The sequence below is a fragment of the Malaya genurostris genome, chromosome 1, assembly GCF_030247185.1.
Source record: "Malaya genurostris strain Urasoe2022 chromosome 1, Malgen_1.1, whole genome shotgun sequence".
Lineage (NCBI taxonomy): Eukaryota > Metazoa > Arthropoda > Insecta > Diptera > Culicidae > Malaya > Malaya genurostris.
Genome location: NC_080570.1, coordinates 8130442 through 8156532, shown reverse-complemented (window position 1 = coordinate 8156532; position 26091 = coordinate 8130442). Strand labels below are relative to the sequence as shown.

Sequence of the window (26091 nt, the reverse complement as noted above, 5' to 3'; positions counted from 1 at the left end):
TCATTCTTGTATATTCAATGCTGGTTGACGAATAAATCTTTCGATTTCAGGGAATGTTCCCTTGCTTATACAAATCTTGAGCAAAAACAGTCCTAGTGAAAGGATTTATTTTTCGTCATGAAGTGAACTTCAACTGCCCCTTTTTGGTGGTAAATTTAATTTTCAATGGTGAAAAAGAAGTTTTATACAACATTTTTTTCTTACATTGCAGACAATAAAGCTGATCGTTGAGAAACCAACCGACTTCCCCTATTGAGACGCCTATCTAATGCTTCCTAACGCTTGGATAACTTATCCTACTCTTACTGACAACATTGACTTAAACCGAAACAGAGTGTACTTTGTACATAAAACAAATAACAGTAGTTACATTTGTACGGTACCGGAAACGAGTCCAGTTCGGTAGGGCGCATAAAAAAACACAAATTCAGAACCAGGCTAGGCCACCGGCTTTCGGTGTCGGAAGTCGAACCGACAGCCAGCCAACCCTGTCATGATACTGTCCATAGCTAATCGATTATCGGTACAATATTTTACTCTTACACACATACAATACTATCCGTAACAAGAAGGGGTATATAATAGGCATATCAATTTAATCACCGTTGGGGGTTCTGAGCGTGGCCGTTCCGAGGTTACCGTGCAGCTTGAAGTACAAACTGCTAACGTCGGCCGTGACCGGAATCGGAATGCTGTTATCACCATGCAGTTCGCTCTCCGACACGAGAGTGGTCTGGAAAAAAAATTAAAAAAAAAAGATTGGATGAGAAATACGAAGACCCTATTATTTAATTAGCCGTAAAGAAAAAAAGAATGTCGATCGTATTATCGATTTTACCAGCACTGGATTGTTGCCGAAATGATGATCGATTTCGAACCGTATGACCCGTCCACCGGTTCGATAGGCCAACTCGTGCAGTCCCGTCTGACTGTCCAGGTATTGATCCGACAGAGTACGATCCACTTCGTCACCGAACCAGATAATGTAGAGCTGTATTGTTTGGAAGAGATAGTTAAAGTTAAATTAAAACCGAAAAACTCGCATCTCAAAGCAAAAGCCTTACCCGAATCCGTTTCCTCAACAACGCCAGTGCTGCTTCGTGGGCGATGTTCTTCTCGACGACGGCCGCATTCGACGTCGCCAGAAAGATGGCACTGTCGTAGGGAATCTCCTGACAGGTTCGCAGAATACTGTAGTAGGCCGGGGCACTGTTGTCGTACGATGGCTGCAGCGAGTTGATGGCCTCCATCAGTGATTTCGTGTTTCGGAAGCTGATCGATTTGGCAATAGCTGCGGGAATAGAGAATTATCATGATCAAAAATTCGATAATCGTGACTCGCAAGTGATTTTCAGACAAAAAAATCATGAAGGAAAGTTCACTACTGATATTTTTCAAACGCTTTTCTCACTGAAACTGATCTCACATGGCAAAAAATCAGTTGTGAGAAGTTTACTACCGAACATTCTCCTCGATAATAATTAAGAAAAAAGTTCGCACATTGAATGTATCTGATATGATTCTCGAACAGACGATTTTTGGAAAATGATATTATATCTCAACCCTTTGCAGAATACATGATAAATAAATTCGTCGATGAACAAAAACTGAAACTTTCTGAAAATGTTCAGTGCGCGTAGAGTGGTTGATAAGTGGATCAATAGTGGTGATATATTCGAAATCACACAAGCATATTAAGTAGCTCACAAGCATTTTATCGGAATCACAAAGCATATTATGTAGCTGAATTAAAATATATCATATGCAGGAGTTACTGGAGTGTAGGTTATCGGTACGTCGATTCCAACGCGGGATTCACACGTTGAACATGCTGTGTGATCAAGACATGCAAAATGCTGCGCTTCTGTTATTTTTATAACTCAAATTCATGCTAAATAGCGTTTTATCTAAATAGTGCAGTGTAACCAACCAGCTGGAATTAAAACAGTTTTTCGTCGCTATAATCACTATTTGGAATATGCAAAAAATATTGTTGTTCATATTGACCACCCTACGTGCATCGAAAATATCGCAGCTATTATTTCTTAGTTGCGATTCAGTTGCGCATTTATTCAGATTTCTTTAAATCTTCGGTGTTAAATCTTCACTTCGGTGTCGAATTGAAGCGTAGTGAAAATTAAGCATCGAAATGTTACCGGAGAATTTTCACCTTTTCGAATATTTCTGTGAGCGAAAATTCGTCATCAAGTTTCGCGTGGCCCAAAAAATCACTTGTGAACATCGAGGTTCACAGTATTATGAATGCTTGTTTCATTTATGAAAATCTTGAAGGTGATTTTTACAGTCCCTGAGTTTTGTTTAGAAAATCTATTGAACTTACCCAGGTAACCAATAAGCACTAATAATGGCATTAAAATAGCCTTTTATGAGCACCAAAAACGCTTAAAGCTCTATAGCCGCAATCTGAAAGCTCATTCGTTGTGAATCAATCAGAATTCAGCTTTCAGAATGCACACCAGCCATTAATAAGCATTATCTATGAAAAGCCGTATATTTCGCCAAAGTCGGCCTTAATTCAGTCCCAAGTGCGATTGAAATGCCAATTAGCGATTATTTGCTGTCATAATGCGGCATTAGTATGTGCTTTTTGGTTACCGGGGTAATTTTTCACGAGTGAATGAAATGTACTTTTTCTGATCATAATTTTCCAACACTGATCATATTAAGTTTATTATTTCCCGGATATCAAGTAGATATTTTGCTAAGTGCTACCGGTCTCAAGATACAGCCAATTGAAATTAAGGATTACTGTAAATCTTTGACTTTCGGTCGTTTTCAAATGTTTCTCGAGTCTTGTAAACTTGAAGTTAATTTTTTTTCTAAGAGAAAATATTAGTTTTTACTCCTATGCTTGTAGTAATTCTGAAATATACTTATTTTATACGGTATTAAGATGGGTAAAACACATTGTTGAAAATTTCATCAGTTTTTCGACTTTCTGAAAATAGTTTTCTTAAAAAATATTCCATCGATGATGGATCTGATTTGTATGGTGTTGTACATGACTAGTATAGTAGGTCAAAAAGCAAAAACATGTGGACAAAAATATCGTAAGTTTACAAAATAAAATCACGAATTAATAACAATCAATTTGCGAAATGTTTATTATTCGATTTTAGATAAAGAAATATGAAACTCGGATCGAAAAAAAAACTATCTCAATCCACCTAGTGGTATAATGATGCCTTTTTCATATCAATCATACTATCATATGTAAAAATTTTCTTCGATTCTCAAAACAATAACCTGAATTTATTTGGCCGTCTACTAATAATGACTACCGATTGAAACAGTTCTGAGACCGGTCTAGTAAAATTTTCACGTTTTTTTGTTTCGCTCCTTTAAGTGTGATGGTATACAATTTTTAATACACTGTACCCCATAATTCCGGAACCGGATGTCAGATCCGAATGTAAATGTTTTAAATGAGATTATAAGACCATTCATTTGAATCTGAGTTTGTAAAAATTGGCCACGCCATCACTGAGAAAAGTTAGTACACATATTCTTATTTTTTGCACATTTTGCCCCATAACTTTGAAACCGGAAATCTGAATTTTGTATGGAATTTTGTATGGGACCACAAGACCTTTCATCTGAGGCTAAGATTGTGAAAATCGGTTCAGCCATCTCCGAGAAAAGTTAGTGCAAAAAAAACGTTTTATACACACATACGCACATTCACACACCGAAATTTTGCGTACTTACGTATTATGATGCGTTACTCTTTTGTATGCTATAGGTGTTACGAAACTTTACATGCGTTACTTGTTTATAAATTGTAGGTATTACAAAGCGTTACATGCGTTACAGTTTTGTAAGTTTTAGGTATTACGAAGCGTTATTTGTTAATAACTTACAAGAGTTAGGAAGCGTTACATGCGTTACTTTTTTATATAAATTGTAGGTGTTACGAAGTGTTGCTTTTTTGTGAGTTTTAGATGTTACTAAGCGTTACATGCGTTACATTTTTGTAAGTTATAGGCGTTATGAAGTGTTACATGAGTTACATTTTTATAAATTATAGGTATTACGAAATTTTTCATGCGTGACTTTCTAGTGAGCTTTAAGTGTTACGAAGCGTTACATGCGTTACTTTTTGCGAGTTATAGGTGTTACGCGTTATATTTTTGTGAATTATGAGCGTTACGAAGCGTTATATGCGAGTAACAAAATGTTACACGCATATTTTTTTATACGTTGAAGGTATGACGAAATGTTTTTCTGTAATCTATAGATGATACGAAGCGTAGCATACGTTGTTTTTGATGAGTTTCATAAGAATTTTCTATGATTAAAATCAACGTTACTTGCGTCACTTTTTACTGATTCAGAATTGTTACGATTCGTTACTGTTTAGTTAGTACGTCAACTCTACGTCCGCTAAATTTTCTCGGATATGACTGAACCAACTTCAACAAACTTAGGCTTGTTTGAAAACTATTATTACGTCATTGATCTGGTTCAAATTTTCAAATGGCTGTGATTTCTGGTTCCGGAGATATAGTGGTATAAGTGACGTAACCGATAGAATGCGTTGTTTTTTCACCGCTCAGTTTTCTCAAAGATGGCTGAATCGATTCTAACAAACTTAAGCTCATTTGAAGGCTACTGTTGAGCCATTGACCAAGCTCGCAGATCAAATGCCCACTTGTGGTTCCGGAGTTGTCCATAAAATGTTAGGCTTGTTTGGAAACTACTAGTGGTTCATTAAACAGGTTTAAAGTTCAAATGGCTGTCACTTGCGGTCCCGGTGCTATAATGGTATAAGTGGCGTAAACGACCAATCTCATTACCGCTCACTTTTTTTAGTATGAAATATTAAACAGATTTCAATAATTTTAGACAGAAATTGGGGTGTGGGTCGACTTCGAAAATCATGTGGCTAACACTTTCGGAGATATGACCTGTGAATATGTGAATACCCGAATCAATCTGAAGAAATTGGTATCAAAAATGGAGCCCAAGCTAGTGTTAGAAGTTGTCTTAATAAAAAATGGCAGAAATGTTTCAAATGACTGTGTCGATGACAGGAGAAAGGCATTATTTTTTCACTTGGTGGATTAAGAATAAATTGTAATTGTTGTAACTTATTTTTTTAAATATCTAACATTTGAATGTAGTTCTCCTGATGAAGACCAAATCGATAGTGTCGAAACGTTGAGTGTTGAGACAAAAATATTCATGACTGAAGATTTGCAAAATAACTCAAACTCAATTGGATACAATTTTGAATGTGGGAACCAAAGCTTCGAAATTCAAAGATATTGTTAATTAAAATTTTCTGATTGTTGGAATTTCAATCCAATCTCAGAATTCTATATTACATCGTTTCTCGTAGGAGTTCTATTAATGAAGGGGAAAAAATGTGTAAATCAGCTCCAGAGTGATACCATTGAAACATTCACATTCCACTGTTTTACTTGCACGGACCGATCCACCCTTCAACCGATCCGTACCCCAGCTGACACGCAAATCCTTTCCTACTCCAACTCCTTCTACCTACCTGCCCGCACGCCTCTAGTCCTCTAGTCGGATTTTGTCGTTATTATTTTTCCGCTCTTCGAGATATTAATTAAATATGGACCGTCGGCCATCAAAACGGAGCGGGCCATAAATAATGCGCTGAGAGGACGCTTGTCCTCCTCGTACAACAATAATTCTGCGGTCTAAATTTTGATCTAAATCGTACCTCGGAAACCGGTTTGTTGTCGTTCCGACTAAAGTTCCAATCGAACTGGGCGGGCGGCGGAACAGAGAAAATCCCAACCCGCGCGCATTACTCCGCGTCCTCGTCATCGCGTCGTCGTCGTTGTCGTCACGCCATCATACCAAACCAAGCCAAAGATAGATAGATTCGAAGCCTTAGCCGAGGATTGTGGATTTTCGATTACCCCGGCACAGTTCCCCCCCTGTACAATACATTCCAAACCGGCGCAAGTTCACAGGCGACTGTGGAATGTCGGAATCGAACTACTGCTGAGAGTTCTACTAGTATCAGGACTTTTCCATACAGTTGGGGGGGTTGTTATTTGCTGGCTGGTTTGTTTGGGGACACGTTTGGCACACTTGCACAAATGGCAACACCATGAGGATTACGTCGGACGGAAGCTCTTATCGTGCTCGCCACACGTTCACACTTTCCGACACGTTTAGGTTTTTCGAAAAAATCAAAACACTTACCCGTGTTGTTGTAGCGTATCAGAATGACATCCATCGGGGACCTGGGCACGAGTGCCGCGTCGAAGACTTTTTTGGAGTAACTCAGCGACTCGTTGCAGGTGTCCACCAGGATCGCAATCGGAAGCCGGAGATTCTTGTCGGTCAGCATCCGGGCTAGCAGTTCAGTCTTGGGAATTTTGCTTTCGTCGATGTGTGGCTTCGTGGGTTTAATCGCTATCTCCGGAATGGACAGCAGCGGGATGAACGTGGTGGTACTTGGGAACTGCGACTCATCCTCGCCGCTATCCAGTGGATCGTCGGAAGGTTTCTCCACACTTTCATCGGCACCGCTGTTCGAATGGTAACTGTCGTTGTAGGTCCCACCGGTGTACAGGAAGTTACTGGCGAAATTGGATTCCAGTACCGTTGAGGATTGAAGTGAATCGGCCGTGTCATGATCGAGACTTCGACTACTGAACGCATCTCGGTTGGACGTTCCTCCTCCTCCGACGAATGCTTGCGCAACACTGACCGGATTGTCCTCCGACGACGACGACGACGACGAAGAAGACGATGGTGACGTTGATGATGTACTGCTTGTGCGGTCAGTCGATGGAAGCTCTTCACTGTCAACTCCTGCTGCCAGGATGCTGTTACCCGTTGTCGTGCTACCGCCACTTCCACCACCACCACCACCACCACTCGTAACAAATGTCTTTTCACTTTCACTTTCATGACCGGCCGGTGTTACCCGATAGTACACCTCATCCAGTACTGCCGGCGGCTGTTGGTCCGGTTGTTGCTGCAGATATCGATTCTGATCGTCGTCCAGTTCCGTATCGTAGCTTTCCTCGTACAGGGGACTAGAGAAATCACCACCACCGCCGGCTCCTTCGCCGTCACCATCGAGCTGAAAGAGCGTTTCCAGCGTACGGCATGGTTCCGGAACTGCCGCTAACGTTAACACTAACACTAGAAGGATTGACGAATACATTTTTCGTCTGACGGTATTTCACTCAACTAGAATATTTGCACTATCCGAGATGCCTTCTAGGGCTTCGCACGCACTACACTACTTGTTTTGTACTTTCGTTTTCGTTTTTCTACGTTAGGCAACTCAAGACCTACGACGTCCATCGGGATCTCTCTCGGCTGTTCCGAATGTGTGATATCCGAGATCCGTTTATTCGGTCACCAGTCAACAACAACAACCAATCGATCGATCGATCTGTAAACGGAAAGGAAAGAAAATGCATTAGAATTGTGTACTTCTTTTGGCAACAACAACAAAAACAACAACAACAACAAGAACTGAAAATATTTAGCTATTCAAAAAGGCAGCGGCAGGATTTATGGAACTGAATTTCTAATGGCCATTACGTGTATGAGATAAACGACATCCCCGCGACCAGCGCAGCCAACTGCTAATCAGTATTCAATGAACATTGTCTTCGGGAATTTTTCAAAACACAAACCGTTCGTGACACCCCTTCGGACCGGCGATCGGTCAGTCGGTCGGTTCTAACTCTAAGCTGAATAACAACAGCTTCATCATCTGCAGCAGCTCGGACGGACGGACGGCTGGATCGCTAGTGTGTATGTGACCTTGAATGTTGTGGACACTTCAAGATACCCCTCTGTGCGCTGTCCTGCTCGGACATTTCGTAGTACTCCTTACCTTTCCCTTTTCTGGTTTAAGAGTTTCTGCTGCTGCCGCTGCTAGAAAGGGGTTAGGATGGAGGTGCCACAACCGACGGATCTTTCACCAGCGCGCACCTCTGTGTGTGATGACTGCTGCGGCTAAATCGAGACTAACGCGTACTTCTAACGCCACCAGAAACCGTCACAGACCATCAGGTGAGAGGAAAAAGGTAGAGAAAGAGAGAGAGAGTGAGCGCGCGCGAACGAGCCACGAGAGCGCGCGGGTCGTCCCGATCGAGATGCAAAACCAGCGGCTTACCAGACCGATCGACCGACCAGCAGCCTGCTGGTGCTGGTTTGTTCGTGCACGGAGTTGGCCACCGAACTGAAAATTAGTTGAACACCTTGAGCGCGGTGCTTAGTAGGTGCTACTGTGGTGCTATTGTTCCCCAACCAAGCAAACGATCGTGTCGATTTCGGGCATACTTTTCGGGGATCGCAGTTACTTCAACCTGAACCTTCTGAGATTCCTGACTAGGCTCGGAACGAGAGAAAGTGACCAGTCTCTTTCGGTTGGCTTATTCTCCGGGAAAATCAGCTGTTTTTTTTTTTGATCGGTAACTGGGAAAAATAAATTCGATACACATTCCAGTGCCCCCCGAGTGCAATACATCACATTCTGATTCTGTTGTAATTGCATTGCCGGTGTATTGATCGTTAATCTGGTTTTACAACTTTACCTTTCATATATCAGCTATTTTCGAACCGCCAACCTGTCTCGAGTGGTGTTCAGTTCGCTGCATTGCCTCATTCATTAATCATGGCATTTCTTTGTATTGGCCTTTCAAGCGGGGGGATCGTAGATTATCGAAAGCCCGGTCGTTAAAAGTCGTCGAATTAATGCCACCCTAACTTTCGTCAGGCTTACAACGATATTCGTTGATCGGCACACTCTGGCAAGTCATTATAAAGCATTAATTTTTTTTTTTTTTTTTTTGAATGCAATCATCGAGCCACCAAAGGCCGAAAACACTTAGATAAGCAAATTTTTTACTTGACCTCTCTCAATTTGAATGTAAACTTAACAATTTAGCCATTTTCAAACTACCTTCATACCTATTATTCATGATTTCATGAGAAAACTGATTATACTTTCGTGGTAGATTACTCTCATGAGAAGACATGTTTCATGATTTCATGCTTTTTTAATCGTGACACCGGCAATGATTTTCATCTGTGTATGTTTCACACTTTATGAAAAAGAAATATACTTTAATTCTCACTTTTAAAACAAAATCATTTTTCTCAAAAAATACTTTCAATACAACTAAACGTTTTGTGCCAAATGTTTTTCTGTGCTTATTGCGTTTTGTCTTCGAATCCTCCATGCATAACACATGGGCAGAAAAGTCCCATGCCTGACACATAGATGACACTAGTTTTATAGCAGTTACCTTTTTTCAATTATTATTAACCTTTAAAACACAACTGTTAACATTCAATGACATTCTATTCATTAGTTTGTGAGTTATTGTGCTAAGAGTGACGCTACTTTTGTTATTTTCAGAACAATGGATCAAAAACAATTCCGTGTTTTTTTTTTTATTTAACACTGCTTCTTGATGGGAAAAAATACCGTTCAAGCGAAGCAATGGCTTGAAAAGTGTTATGGCGACTCCGATCCATCAGAAACAACAATAAAACATTGATTTGCTGACTTCAAACATGTGGTCGTAGAGACACCGATGATGCAGAACGCCTGTGGACGTCCAAATGAGGCGGTAATACCAGAAACATAAAAAATCCACAAAATCGTTTTGAATTATCGAAAAGTGAAGTTTCAAGAGTTAGCTAACATCGTGAAGATATCAAAAGAACGTGTTGGTTTTATATTGCATGAGCATTTGACTATGAGAAAGCTCTGTTCAAAGTAGGTACCGCGTTTGCTCACTGTTGGCCAAGAACGAGAACGTGTTAATGATTCTGAGCAGTGTTTGACCATGTTTAAACGTAACAAACCGGAATTTTTGCGTCGATATGTGACAATGGATGAAACATGGATTCATCACTTCACTCCGGAATCAAAACGATCGTCATCTGAGTGGACAGCAACTGGTTTCAACAATCGACTGGAAAGGTTATGGCCTCGGTATTTTGGGATTTGCGTGATGTAATATTTATCGACTATCTTGAGAAAGGAAATACCATTAACAGTGAATATTATATAGCGATATTGGAGCGTTTGAAGGCTGAAATCGCAAAGGAACGACCGCATATGGCAAAGAAAAAAAATGTTTCACCAAGACAATTAAACGATATAATAATAAATTCATCAAGACAACGCACCGTGTCAAGCAAAACCATGGAAAAAATAAATGAATTGAACTTCGAATTGCTCCCACATCCACCGTATTCGCCAGATTTGGCTCCCAGTGACTACCCATGCTGTTCGCAGTCCTGAAAAAATGCTCGCCGATAAGAAATCTCGCACGAATGAAGAGGTTATCGCTGAGACTGTGGCCTATTTTTCGTTCTACAAAAATGTTCTACGTTCTATTCAAATGTTAGAGCGGCATGGCAATGATTTCATTGCTCTTGATGGAGATGAAAAAAGTTAATTTTGAACGAAAACAATCGTGTGCTCTTTGTGAGGCCCGGGGCTTTTCAGTCCATGTATTAGCAGTTAAAATTTTACTACTAGTGCAGCATACCAATTGTTTGTAACTAGAAAACCTTAAATTATGATTATTTTTTTTCGTTCATTACATCGATCGCCATTTTGTTTCGTCAAAGACAACAGAAACTTCGGAGCAATTGTAAAAAATCGTGGTAGTCAAAGAAATTGTAGTACTGCTAACACATCACTCAATAAGACTGACACACAGATGGCGCTATCGTTGTCAAATTCATATGTCTTTGAAAAGTCTCTGTGTGAAATTTCATGACACTTGATTTTGTTATTTTCAAAACAATGGGTTCGAAACAATATTCAGTGAGTAAATTTATCATTACTTCTTGATGAAAAAAAAAATAGTGCACAAGCTCTGCACTCTGACTTCAAAAGTGTTATCCAGACTCTGATCCATCGAAAAAAACCATTTGTTATTGGTTTACTGAATTCAAACGTGGTCGTAAAGACTCCGAGGATCGTCCAACTGAGGTCATTACTCCAGAGAAGATTTAAAAAAATTAAGAAATTGGTAATTTCCAATCGTAAATTGGAATTGCGTGAGATAGCTGAGACGTAAAGAAAATTTGACCATGGGAATGCTTTTTTCAAAATGGGAGCAACGTTTACTCACAGTCAATCGAAAAACAACAACATGTTGATGATTCGGAGCATGTTTATAAGTAATAAATCTGATTTCTTGCGTCAATATGTGACAATGGATGAAGCATGGATCAATCACTGCACTCGGGTATCAAAACGGTCATCATCTGAGTGAACTGCAGCCGGTGAATCACGTCCGAAGCGTCCGAAGGCAAACAATTGAGAAAGGAACAACAATCAATAGCGAATAATACAAATCGTTGTTAGATCGTTTGACTGCAAAAATCAAGGAAAAACGTCCACATTTGTCGAAGAGAACGAGTTGAACGAAATGCTTCCTCATCCACCGTATAGTCCAGATCTGGCACCCAGTGACTACTGGCTATTCACTGATCGCAGAAGAAATGCTCGCTGGAAAGTAATTAAAATCAAATGAAGAAGCAGTTGCTGAATGTAAACCCTATTTTGATGCAAAAGACGGCTCCGAGAAGTTAGAGAAGCGCGGGAATGATAGTACTACTCTTGAAGGAGATTACATTGATGAATGATATCGATTTTTGGAAAAAAAGAGTTTTTCTTAGTTGGCCACACGACTTATTGAGTAATGAGTGTTATGTACAAAAAAAGCATGGAAGTTGTTAGGAGTAGAACGATCTTGAAAATACCTGCATTTTTGGTATGATTTTTATTCGGTTTATCAGGTTACTGGTCAAGATCACTGGAAGTAGTTAGGCCCAAAGTCGAAAACACCGAGAATGGTTTCGCCGAAAGCTATGTCACTGGAAGTAGTTTTGTCGCATGGATCATTTCACCAAACGCCCTTTCACCGAAAGTGAATTCGAAGAAATCCAGTAGTTTTACCGAGCAATATTTCACGAAATTGACCATTCACCGGAAGTAGTTTAGCTGAAAGCCATTCCATCAAAGTAGTTTCGAATAAAGTCATTCTGTAAGCCGTATCGTTTCGCCGAATGACATTTCCGCGAAGAAATATTTCCGGTAAAGGCCATTTCACCGATAATAGTTTCACAGAAAGCCATTTCACCGTAGTTAGTTGTGTCGAGAGCTTTTTGATTTGTTTCGACTAGTAGTTTCACTGAAAACTATTCTACCGAAAAAAGTTTAGCAGAAAGTCGTTTCACTGAAGTAGTATCGTCGAGAGCCATTTCATCGAAAGACGTCTCGCCCAGAGTCGAATCGTTTTGTCGAAAGACGTTCCATCAAAAGTAGTTTCGATGAAAATTCTTTCACAGAATGGATCGTTTCGCCGAACGCTTCTTTTCCGAAAGTAGTTATGACGAACGACATCTCATCAAATGGGTCGTTTCGTCGAAAGCCAATCCACTAATTTCGATGGATTCCATATCACCGAATTGATCGTTATGCCAGAAGCTTTAGTCGATAACCATTTCATAGAAAATAGTTCCACTGAGAACTATTGCATTAAAAGTATTTTTGCGGAAAGTCATTTCACCGTTTGAACCGTTTCGACGAAAGCCATTTTGTTAGAAGTCATTTCACTGAATGTAGTTTCGCTGACAGCAATTTTACTCCTAATATTTTTGTAACCAAGGCCCTTCAACGGTGGAGTGTCACCGATGAAAACGCAAATGCCCTAAATTCGAAAAGACGTTATGCAATACAATAAGCTTGTTTAAGTCTAGACAGAAGTGCTGACGATTTTTTATATAAATATTGTACATGCCTTGTGCCTGAGCTTAAAGAAGTCTTCTCCTTATTACGTGGGCTTCGGTCAAAACGGAAGGCTCCCATGCAAATCGCTGTTCTCATGTCAATACTGCTAGACCAAAAGACTACCGAAACCGATAGGAGTCAGTCTTCTACATCGGCTCCAAGTAAGTCCAGTATAGTGGAGACTACTAGAGGAATAGTTTTCGGTGAAAATGGCTCTGACCTTTTGAAAAGCTACTCTAAATTGTCCACCGAAGGTGCATCGGTTTGTTCTGTTTTCCAACACCCTATCGTCGTGAGATATTTGTTTCCTGCGTGTCCATCACAATAATCATCATTAAAATCTCGGCTGGTGTGTCAGGTTTTCTATGATGATGCACAAGCCTTCACGGCGGACAGGAGCAATTTGTTCTACTAGTCAGTGGGAAATCAAGCAAATTAGTGTCAGTTACTATTATAGGTTATAGTATTACAAGCCAATCGGATGTTGATATGGAAGTTAATGAGGATTGTGGTCCTGAACGATACCAGATTACGGCTGCCAAGTTTGTCTACAAGCTCGAGTTCCACATCGGAATGTAGTATCAGGGTCGTGTCGTGCACGGTACCATATTCGTCTCAGATACGTGGACGGTGAAAACTACACCGGTTCGATTCTACCGATCAAACGACAGATTATGAACTTTTTAAATGATTGACACTTTGTGGTTAGCGAACGCGACGAGGCGCTAGTTACGTAACTTTGCGCCTGTCACGCCACTCCAGCAGTTTCACAGCTATCAAAGTAGTCTAGACAAAGTTGTTCTGTTTTTTTTGCTGTCCGAGTTGTCACAAGAATGTCATGGCATGCTAAAGGGCTGAGAAAAAAAACAACGGCAATTACAATAAGTTATGATAATGTTTGATGATTGTGGTGTTTGTAATACACAAGTTGTTATACAATTCATCCAATGATCCTGGTGACTTATAGACTGGTTTATTTTGTACTACCGCGGGATGTAAAGAATGAAATTGCACCTTTGTTGTTGCAATTACTCATGCGCATATTTAGGATTTATTATCTTCGTACCTCCGGTTATTTATTCACCGTACTTTACTTTTACTGCCAACTGATCTAATGTGTGTTTATTTCTTGTTTCTTTTCAGGTAAGTGAATTGTTTTCAAAGAAGAAGTTAATGTTAAAAAAACGGAAACACGTCTTTGAAATTGAATCTATAATCCACGAATGGCAATCTTAATGTCAATCGATAGACCACACATTAAGAAATCGATCCATCATAGAAGGAGTACTACGAAACCACCACTGTTGGTTGGATCGGCGTTGTTGGGGCCTGTAACGTGAATTGGCGATAGTTCGTAAAACCGCACATTTAATCATGTGCCAACAATAAACACGACCGGGACCATACTCGGGCACATTATGGGCAATCCATCAAAATGCTTTTCTTCAATCTATTGACTTACATTGGTGCGTTACCAGAGAGCTTTACATTTAGACTATCCACCAATCAATCGGGAGGCGGGAGGAGACGGCTTTAGAAAGATCAACAACAAGCATCCCTACCGCATCATTGATGTGCCATTCTTCATGTGCCATACACAAGAGACTCAGCTGGGTAAATTCACCGCATGGGCTCGATCTGGAATGTGACGCCACGAAGCTACCTGCTGACGGTGTGGTTTGTGGGAATAGGATTTCAGTGAATAGAATTGCTTCCAGCTGCCAATGTAATGAAACCCCAATCGTTTCTTGGTGGATGGTTTGGGCTACCGATCGCGTGAGTTGATATCAACGCATGCAGGCAGCAACATATTTTGCAGGTTTCATCTATTCATAAGTTCTTCAAATCACATTAAAATTATTATTATTATTATTATTATTATTATTATTATTATTATTAATGTTAATCTATTCCCCCCCGGTTTTAACGCTAATGGTCATTCACTGTAACACAATTTTCGTCACACTGTCGTTTTGCTCCTACGAATTTGCGGTCACTCGATTCCGTGAACCAGATGAAATTAGCAGTAAGTTTTATAAACATGTGCACCTCGTTTCGCATTTTTTATTAAATTTTTTTTGCGCATTTTTTAATAAATTTGCACATTTCCTTGTAATTCCGGACCCGGAAGTCGAATCCAAATAGAATTCAAGAAAATTGTATGAGGCCATAAGACCTTTCCTTTGAATCTAAGTTTGTGAAAATCGATTCAGCCATCTCTGAGAATCGTGTGTGATTATTTGTTTTCTTTTTTGGTGCATATCATCCTGTAATTTCGGAACCGGAAGTCGGATCTAAATGAAACTTAGGATCTTTGTATGAGACCTTAGGACCTTTCATTTGAATCTAAGTTTGTGAAAATCGATTCTGCCATCTCTGAGAAATTTGAGTGACATTATTTATCACACACACACACACACACACACACACACACACACACACACACACACACACACACACACACACACACACACACACACACACACACACAGAGAGAGAGAGAGAGAGAGAGAGAGAGAGAGAGAGATTTTGCGATTTCGACGAACTGAGTCAAATGGTATATGATTCTCGGCCCTCCGGGCCTCTATTGCAAAGTCGGTTTTCACAGCGATTGCATAGCCTTTCTATATAAGAAAGGCAAAACGTCCAGATCTGGTATAATAAATAAAAATTGAAAAATATCGACTTTGAGACTAAATTTTGAGATTTTCGAACTCGATTTTTTATGTCAAATGTAGACTTTAAAAAAAATTTCAGAATAACACCAGATCTCGACGTTTCTTGTATTTCTAAGACATTTGACATAAAAAAATGTAACTCATTGAATGATCTGAAAAAACAAGTATTCTAAGATAGAACTACATTTATCATGCCTACAAAATACTAGGTGTGTGAGTTTTCGATGATGTATTTGCATTTTTTCAAAGACACACGATTGCGAACTAATCCTCGACCATGACAAATAAAATCTATGCCCACGTTAGAAAACAATTACGTCTCATAAGAAATCAATTTATTCTATTTCTGATAGTTATGAGTCTCCTTGTCGAAGTAAACTGACTAGTTCAAGTATGTATGTGTTAGTTTGAGATGTATTTCAATCGTATCAAATCAAAGTCTTGGTATTACATTACTTCTGAGGAATTTGGGCTTTCTGTTTCAACAGATTTTGTAGTCGATTCATAGCGTACACAATAATTGCATGGCTAGTACTGCGGTCCTACTCAAACTAAGAATCCTTCCAGGTCGGGGTTCGAACATATGACAACTGGTTTGTAAGACCAGGACCGTACGCATTGAACCGCCAACCCGGGCAATCGGCCAATCAATCGTATCAAGTCAATTCGAATTGGTTATCAATTCCAGGCACCTAACGACGAATTTCAAGCGTCTTTGATAAAATCAAATCTGCGATCGATTTGGAATGCATTTTGATTTCTGCCCGAAGACCGAGTCGAATAGGTTGCATTTCTGGACGATTGTTCAGTATGGTCTGATTGCGCCAACGCGGGATATGCGCTTTCAGATTTTTCTTCCGAAAATTTGGAGACTATGTACGGTCGATAAAGTTATATTTTTATTTTACCTTATGTATGGCACTACATCGCAAGTATCATTCTATACCATACACATTCATCGATCCATCTCTCTCCACATTTCATCGAATAGATATTAAGAGATTTCTGTCCCAGAAATACTCTTATGTCGTTTTCGCTTGAGAAAACTGAAACTGACCCAGGATAGTTTCATCAAACATACACTTTTCACGAAACTGTTTTGATTTCGCACTTAACAACGAGGGTTTTAGCAAACCTTACATAAAAACCAGGTTCGAAACCAACTCGATTTTCAGTTCAACAACGTTAAAACTAGTTTCGAAACTGGCTTCAAACAAACGGTTTGACAGCAGTTAGAGTGAAAACTGGGTTAGGTTTGGCATCAAGCAAAAACGACATTAGTCGTTTCGAGCTGAAGATGATGAAAAAATCTATCAATGCAAAAAAAAAACAACAATCAAGGCGGTACTGAGCTTAGTGAGATGCGTTTAATAATGAATAGAACCCTTTTATTCTTCATAATCTGAAGGGATACGTATTTTCTTTGCATTTAAGTAGTAGATGAAATGTGTATCTGTTCAGAGTTTTCGGATTTTTGCTAACTAAAAATTCGTACACAAATAATGAAATTTTCACGCCGTGTAAATCAATAGTAAATTGAAGTTAACAACAGTTGAATCGAAAATATGATTGAAAATCATCATCGATGTGAAACATGAATTGAAGACTATATTTTTAAATGAATTAGGCGTTTACTTCTGAAGCATGTTGGAAATAAAGAATTGTAAAGTAATTTAATTTCCAGTGCACTGCTCGACACATGTGGAAAACCGATCGCAGTAGGCGTGCGCATCGGACACGAAGAAATTTCGCTCCTGTCAAAATTTGTATCTTTCGAAAATTAATTTATGTTCGCTTTGAAAGAAAATATAATAAACAAAATCTTTGTGATACTAATTATGTGGTGATTCTGTACTTAGTAGAAGTAAATTTGGATTTGTTTTTTTCGTATGGAGATTACCAATCTTCTGTTTGTCCGGTTCCTGATTTGACAAGAATGGAAACGCAACGGGACGGAAATTTCCTGCTACAAATATATGCATGAAGAAAGATGGAAATATCACAAAATCATAACTGAGTAGGAGTGAGTTTCGTGTCATTCCAAGAGCATTTGGAAGAAATAGAAGTAAAATCATGCTTTCGTATGTTAAAACGGAGCCCAGTGATTTTCCCTCTCACGATATCAAACATCCCACCAATTATGACCGACCACCGCTTCAAAAAAAAAACAATTTGCAACCCCACGTAAGACATCCAGCATCAAGTCCGAAAATTGCATAATTCTTAAGCGAATCTATTTGCGTGCATCTGGCGAAGTCGATGTGCGGCACGTCGTATCGGCGCGCAACATAATGTGACCACATTACACGGGTGAACTCCAGCAGCATACGGTGCATAAGGTGCGAACGACAAGACCCAATGACGACTCGTAGGACCAAGAAGATTTGTTTCACCTTCTTCTACCACCCTAGCCTTGCCTAGCCTAGCAGGTTGGTTGCCACTGATGAAACGTGGGAAAAAAACGATCTTCGATCGTCGCCCGGTGGTAGCAGCACTGGTTCAAACAAGCTACCTTCGTGAGCACGGAGATTTATTTATATTGATGACTTTGTCGGTTTGTTTACAAATAGGATGCCTAAAGGTCACACGGTTGAACGGTGACCCAAAATGACGACCCTCGACGAGGGGATTGGTGATCTGGTGGTGTGGCTCGGCAATCGAACTGTGGAACTGTTTTAGCAAACCTTTCAACAACAACATATTCACTATTCATATGTTATTCAAATATCAAAAACCAGAAATGCACTCTCGTCAACAAATTTTGCATACCATTAATTCGATTTCCCCTAAATCACCGGCATTTAATGGCCTCGTTTATTTATAGTTCCGGAACGGGTTTCTGGTCGGTTGCGTCGTTTTGAATGATATTTGCACCCCGAACGACCGAGAGATCTGCTGTTTCAAACGTGGATTCTCAACACACATTCGAAAACCGACAAAAATCCCCGCCCGTCCGATTTTTTTGACAATAATGCCAGAGTTGATGACGCTCCGAAACTATACGAGTTCTGTTCAACCTGTTCTTGTGGTAGACATCAACAGTTTACTTTCACTCCAGTTTGGTCGAAGAATGTAGCAAAACTTCAGTTGTGGGGATTTCTCGTGAATCGCCGCCGAACCAGCTCATGGTTCCATTCTGCAATCTAGAACCGGGAACTGGTTGCTTCATTGTTGTTGTTGTGCTATTTTGAAGGTATGTCGTAGATATCCGCCCTTCACTCTAACTTCTGTTTCATCGGAGCCGCTATGTTTCTGAGTGCTACCGGCGCAACCTTCACGGTCATCACCGATGGTAGCTCTGTGGTAATCGATCCAAACTTGTTTCACTTCTGGTTTGTTTTAATTAGCCAAAAGAGGGACAAAACATAAACTAGTCATTTTATGGTGGTACAGCGATTTCACGTTAAGGAAATGGTAAGGCTTTGGATTTGGAGCCTCGACACGATCGTGGAACAAATGGCATAGTTTGTGGAGTTGCAAAAAAAAACCAATTGGGCACAATTGCGGTCACTGACTGTTACCATTTTTGGGGCAGCATAGCAACTTCAAGGTCACATACCTGAAACCTTTCACCGTACGGCTAGGGCCAACGAAAACAAATAAAAATGTCATAATCTGTTTCGTGGCTTTCAGCTTGGTCGGCCGAGTTGTGCCCAACTGCACGAATAGACCTCAGCGTGGCACACTCTCGAAGTTGTTAAAATGAATAAACTGTTGATATTGTTTATGTTGGTAATCACATTCCCTTCTGATAGGCTAATGTGGCACATTTGAAGTTGGAAGTTAGTTGATGAACTTTAAAATCGAACAGTCAAGGATTTAGATTCTGTCTCTGCGCCTCCAATGTAGAACATCCCTTCGTCGAATCAGATCCGTCCGGATCAGGCACACACTCAAGTCCATCCATCAAGCCCAAATTGTCCACGTTCCACATCATCAATCACTGCCCGATCGCGTCAATATTTTTCGCTCGGCACTCGGCACTGTACCATTCGCCCGTATCGGAGCGTAGCATCGATAATTACTCGCGTCACTCGGCAGGTATCTTCGACTGCCGAGGATTTGCGGTTTAATAAATGTCAATATCATCTGCGCGGTAGCACACACAGCTATCGGGCTTCAGTAGAACCGACCGGTTTTTTTAGCTCTGTCTCTGACTCTCTCTCTCTTTTTCTGCGTGTCCAAACTATTAACTTCAGCTGCTCGGTTGATATCGGTTGTGTCATCACGATGCTGTTGATATTACGATGGTGGACCAACAGAAAGTGATGATTATTGACGACGGAGCGATATTCAAATCAGTAATGCAAAGAAAGATCCCAGAGCACTCTTTTTGTTTTTGCCCGATTCGCGTCAGTGAATTATTATGTCCGACATTCAGCCAAAAACCGTGAGCGAGATTGTTGAACCTAGTTTTCTTTATCCTGTCTCAAAATTTGTGATATAAGGCATTAATGAACACATCGATTCTTTTGTGCAAAACAAATTCTTGTTTAGCCACTTGATGATGCACAAGGAGACCACCTCGGTTTTTTGACGATTGTTTTGTTCCTACATCTACATACGCGAACGATTTGAAACTTTTGCTAATATCGGTTTTTATGTTTGCCAACGATACATCGAAGCGATAATAAGTTGAAGGGCCAAAAAGGATAGCCTACTCATAGTGTTGAGTTCTGATCGATTAATATTAGCACAGCACTGAATAAGTTGTGTGATTGACATATAGATGCCGCTAGCATTGTCAAACTCATATGACATTTGTGAAGTAGCAATTTTCAAAAGGCTAAAAAGACGGGTGGGTAATTTCAGAGACATAATTGGATATCGCAAATACGAATAAAACGGATCGTTCAGTTTCTTTGGCGTTGAATAATCTAAATTCTGAAACTGGAATCATGAAACTCAATTTTGATGCTAGATTCTGGAATTGAATTCTGAACCCGAACTCGAAAACTGAATTCTGAATTGTGTTTTGGAACTGAATTTTGAGATCAGGATTCTTGTTCGACTCTGAATTCTACTAAACCTGAAGATCCGGAATTTAGTTCAAAAACCTTCTGAATCTAGTTCCTTAATTCAGTTACACTTCTAGAATTGTAGAACTGAACTTTGGATCCAAGTTCTAGGTTTGCATTCTGGTCTTAAACTCTGAACCTGGAGTTTAGAACTGAATTAATGAAAAACAACTTAATTTTGTATGTTCAATTCATACGGTTGAAAATTTCGCGTCTTATTTTGGTACTGAATTTCACTTAACATTTCCGATGATATGAAAAAAATTATGTTGCTGCGTTGAATACAGCAAAAGATATTCGCGATTAACCCATTCTTGTACAGGATCAGTGGCGTCTCGTGGCAAAATTTACGGGTTGTGCACTGATCATATCAGATGTAACAGTTCGTTGTAAGTGAAAACCAGATTGAGGAATTGATATTCGCTTGTGTTTTCATATTATCGATACAATAGAAAAAATCTGCACGTCGAGCAAATCTGTCAGTAACGTCATCAATAAAAACGGCTTCGACATTTTTTTTTAAACTGTATTCGAACCAAGAATCAGTCTGAGCAAAAAAAAAATGTCACTTCCAAACGCTCGAATTCGAACACTTTTAGCGGGTAATTGTCAGTCTGAGATAGATTTCAGAAATCTGTGAAAATCTGTGTCATTTTTCAAATTAATCTGTGAACCTGGCATCTCTGGAGACAGCAATTTGTTTTCAACTGCCATAAGCATACGCCACTGAAGCCTCTCCTGAAGGTGTCCAAAACAAGCTCTCACAGAGCCAAACGTAACAGAAAGAACAACAAATCTCGGAGCTGAGTAATTCCCTCTCTTCTTGAAACTGTGCAGTACTCGTGTGTACAGAAAAGACATTAACACTGCGACAAGAGATACTTGAAATTTTAAGTTATGAATGAGATGTGTGTGAATACACGCAATTTCGTTGCACAAGGCAAAACGTTCGAGCGTTTGGTTGTCATTGACCAGCAAGCACAAGCAGCTGTTGAAAAAAAATCGCTCATTTTCTATTCGATACCATCCGATCTAATTTCATGAAAACATAGAGAATCTAAAAAATATTAGAATGCGGAGAATGGGATGCAGGTATTTCATTCAATTTGACCGATTGTGCAGTGCACGAGGTGCACATAAGGACGAGACTCCACTGTACAGGATAGATTTTGAAACGGCCCCCTTATAGTAAAGTAAGTTGTATTCACGACAAAAAATGAACAGCCATTTGTGTGAAGCTATTTTTGTGATTTTCAATACAATGGATTCAACAAAATTTCGTATGTTGATTTGTCATTGTGTCTTGATGGAAAAAAATACTGTAAAAGTTTAACGAAGACTTCAAAAGTGTTGAAGCCTTTGCTCCATTAAAAAGAATCACTTGTTATTTGCTGGATTTAAACGTGGTCGTACAGACACCGATGATGGTGAACGTTCTGGTCGTCCAATTGCAGTGGTTACAGAAAACATAAAGAAGTCCACAATTTATAACTGAGACCTTAAAGATATCAAAAGTCAATATGTTTATAATTGTCTATGAGCTATTTTCAAAGTGGGTGCCACCTTTACTCACAGTCGATCAATAACAACAACGGTTTGGTCACACAGAGCAATGTTTGATCATGTTAATAACGAATCAGATTTGTGACACTGGATGATACATGGATCCATCATTTCACTCCGGAATCAAAACGATCATTATCTGAGGGGACTGCGGTCGATGACCGAGTCCAAAGTGTTCGAAGGCACAGCAGTTCAGTATTTTGGGATGCACAAGGTATAGTCTTCATCGACAAATTTGAACTGTTAGATCGGCTGGATGCAAAAATCAAGGAAAAACGACCGACAGGAGAAAAAAAAACTATTTCACCAAGACAATGCACCGATTCACAAGTCGATGAAAACAATGGTTAAATTGAGCGAAAAACATTTCGAATTGCTCCTTCATCCACCGTATTGTCCAGATCTGATCCCCAGTGATTACTGGGTATTCACTGATCTTAAAAAAATCCTTACCGGTAATAAATTCAACTCAAATGAAGAAGCGATTGCGGCATGTGAAGCCTATTTTGAGGTGAAAGACGAATCCTTCTACAAGCACAAATATACGTAGACCGCTAAAATTCAAAATTCGTGACACTTTTTTTGCAAACCTCGTATGGACGTCGTTAGCCAATCGAACCTGCTTTGACTGTACCAATTCTCAGTTTTCGGTTTCGGAAATATCGGAAATAGTGGTTTAATATTACCAAACGGAGTTCACTACCGATTTCCCAGAGATGGCTGAGCCGATTTACAAAACTCGTGAATTTTACCGGATTCAACTTCCGGTTCCGGAATTACAAGGTGATAAGGCCTTCAACTTTTAAACCGTCGTTTAAGAGTGGTAATGCGAATAACAAAAAAAACTTCCAAACACTGTTCTGTTTACAAGTTTAAAAGGTTGTGCCATTTTAAACTAAAATGAATTTTCGTTTCATTCAAGATTCAATAAACAGATTTTTGAAGAATCTCTTAGTAATATTTATGAAAATATAAGTAATATTAGAAAGTCATCAATACACCACTGCAATTGATACGTTTGAGTCGTGCATTACAAGAAGAACGGCCGGAATACGAGCAAAGACATGATAAGTTATTCTCCTGCATAACAACGCTCAGCCTCATGTCGCCAAAGTCGTGAACAAATATTTGGAAACGCTCAAGTGAGACATTTTGCCGTACCCACCGTATTCTCCTGACATTGTTCCGTCTGATTACGGGTTGTTCTGTCGTCGGTTTACTTCATTCGCAAAAATAGAAAATTGGCATCAGGTTTGGATCACTTCAAAAGACGAGACATTTTTTCGAGATGGAATTTGAAAACTGGCTGAGAGCTCTATAGCGACCGTAGTTTGCACGTTTCTAAAGTAGGAATTTCGATTTGAAAGACGAAAAATTAGCCAGAGAATTTGAGGAATTGCTCAATCATGACCCGTTGTTACCGTGTGAAGAATTAGCAAAATCACTTGAAGTTACTCAACCAGCCATTCGCCAACGTTTTAAAGCAATAGGAATGATCCAAAAGGTAGCCAATTGGGTGCCGAATGTATTGAATCAAAGGGACATCGAACGGTGTTTCTTCACGTGCAAACGAAGTTTATTGCATCGAATTGTCACTGACGATGAAAAGTGGGTCGATTATCATACTCCATAACGTCGGGCAACTTAAGGATACCTCACCTGGTCATACATCATCTTCGACGGCCGATCAGAATATTCATGTACTGGGCGTGGTGTGTTATGAGCTGCTGCACCAACGACAATTGATGCGTTTGAGCCGAGCATTGCAAGAAAAACGGCAATTCACCGATACACACGACAAAGTAATTTTGCAACTTGACAATGCTCGCTCACTACCCGATCATATGCACATAACAAAATTATTACACAAGTATATCAACAGTTGATACGTATAACAATTTGTGTTATTTTGAGATATTTAACAAATGAAAACAGTTGAAAGTTAAAACTTTTGATAACAATATAATAACAAAATCAGTTATGATGTTTTATTTTCATAGCAAAATTCATGATAAAGTTCATTAATTGAAAAAAAATGAGTTCTTCCGTTGCTTTATATCGAAATATAATGATCAGAATTTCAAAGAACTAAAAGAAGAAACCAGATCTCTAAATAAATTATTCATGTAATAAAAAAAATCATTGAACAATTTTGGATTGGAACGATGTTTAAAGTTGGCTGTAATATATTTTTTCTGTGTTAAATTTGCTATCTAATTTATTGCAATTATTGTTATCAAATTCAATAATAAGTGTGATACAAACGTTTCAAAATCTGTTACGATTTTGTTCCCGAGAGTCTTTTTTGTGGTGATTTTTGTTATTTTAACAGCTTACCAGCCAAAAATATTTCAAAATTTGTTACAAAAAGTTTCTGCGACAAATTACTTCAGGTCAGTCAGGTAGTTGCACAGCCGGTGAAGACATACTTGGAAAACCACAAATGGGAAATCCTACCTGATCCGCTGTATTGCCTAACCTTTGCTCCTTCCGATTACTATTTGTTCCGGTCGATGAGGCATCGTCTGACTGAACAGCACTTCTCCAATTATGATGAAATCAAGAAAAAATGGATCGATTCGTGGATTGCGGCCAAGCCGGTCAAATTTTTCAAAATGGTTATCCTGTCCAGCTGATGGCGATGGGAAACGTGGTGGTATTCTGTAATAACCTACAACTTTCAAATGTACTGTGTTTATTGCATTGCATATCTTGATAGAGATGAAACATCAGAATAGACAGCAAGGTCCATCTTCTCCGATCATTCGAGAAGCCGCTCTCACATTTCGAATGCATAACTGTTGTAAATTAGCATACCTGTGTCATTGTTAAATATCGACAAATTAGCATTGCCAAGTGGTTCTGCCTTGCAGCATCCATCATTGGGATCTTCCGCATATAGCAGACATGGTTACATCGACAATGGTCAGAAATTCGACGAAAAAATTTTGTACCTTTGCCATAAAGTCCATTTATAAACATTTCTGGTTGGAAAGTTTTTTTTTGCAACTATTCAATATTAAGTCATCGAAAACACTTTCAGAACACAATTTCACGTCTCAACTCTAATACGCCGTAATCCTAGCCAGCTGCTCGATGACATCATTGCTCGAAGCACAGGTGAAGGTACGAAACACGCGTAACTCGAAAAACGAGAAAGTCTGGAAGTGTTCTGGCGGAAACATTTTTCGGTGCATTTATTTCAATTTATGTAATTTGTTGCCAAATTGCGATTGGATCAAGGTCCACTTTTCGCGAGTCCTGAGCTGGCGAGTGCTGCGCGAGAAAGTTCACCAAGATGAAGAGAAACTTGTTTTCGCAATTATATAATTAAACTGAAATTTTCAGTTTGCAGGACTTCGATTCGGCACAAAGTTAAAGTAGTACTGAGGAGATACGGTTATTATTTTTTCACCTCAAACCAATAACATAACTAAATCTTGAATTAGCAAACGAGACAAAAATACTTGAACAAACTGTAAAATCCTCGTTGTTGTTGTTGTTGTTATTAATGCCAACATTCTGTAAGCATCGTGGGCCTAGGTTTTTCCACATGAATCTCATCATCCACTGTCCGACAAAAAAAAATACGGAACCCACGGAAGTGGTCCTGACCACTGACAGCAACGGTCAGAACACACGAACATACCGACACCCGTTTCCGTCTACATTTCTTGTTGTAAGGCCAACATCCGTTGCTTCGTAAAGTTTTGTCGCCATCACCAGCAGCTGAGCGACCCCGGAATAGCACTCCGAACGGCCTCGAAACGATTTTGACGGTGCTAACAGAGTGAATGTGCGACAACTGGCGCTAAAATATCACCGACCCTGCCCGGCTTTGCTTCCTGGGACACCGACAGAATTAAATTTCTTATTTATTTAGTTTTGTCGGTATTTACTACTGCTGCTGCTGCTATCAAGCGTTGAGCCTGTGGTTCATGAGGACACCTTTTGCATAATAGTGTACGGGTTTTTTTCCTCTTGCACTTGGCACTTCAGCATTGAGCACTGGTGAAACTATTACTCATAATAACAGAAGGAA

General features: G+C 39.5%; 2 protein-coding genes across 13 annotated transcripts in view; one reads left to right on the top strand and one right to left on the bottom strand.

Moving 5' to 3' along the window:
* Positions 1-26091, top strand: part of LOC131431398 (uncharacterized) — an 87216-nt gene that overhangs the window by 18631 nt on the left and 42494 nt on the right. Inside the window, exon 1 of one of the 3 annotated variants that reach the window (XM_058597100.1) lies at positions 7916-8040. The exons of the other annotated variants lie outside the window; for them this stretch is intronic. Coding sequence (XP_058453083.1) covers positions 7971-8040 — 70 coding nt within the window. The 5' untranslated portion in view covers positions 7916-7970. Of the gene's footprint in view, positions 1-7915; positions 8041-26091 lie in introns of those variants that run through there. 3 annotated transcript variants of the gene reach the window in all.
* Positions 1-26091, bottom strand: part of LOC131431413 (uncharacterized) — a 78732-nt gene that overhangs the window by 17878 nt on the left and 34763 nt on the right. For 6 of the 10 annotated variants that reach the window (XM_058597164.1, XM_058597154.1, XM_058597130.1 and 3 more), the window contains 4 exons: positions 6205-7411; positions 1065-1291; positions 839-991; positions 604-733 (listed from right to left, as the gene is read on the bottom strand). In XM_058597164.1, coding sequence (XP_058453147.1) covers positions 604-733; positions 839-991; positions 1065-1291; positions 6205-7177 — 1483 coding nt within the window. In that variant the 5' untranslated portion in view covers positions 7178-7411. Of the gene's footprint in view, positions 1-603; positions 734-838; positions 992-1064; positions 1292-6204; positions 7412-7658; positions 7678-7861; positions 7986-19027; positions 19167-19208; positions 19507-26091 lie in introns of those variants that run through there. The other 4 variants (XM_058597178.1, XM_058597170.1, XM_058597113.1 and 1 more) reach the window with 4 other exon arrangements.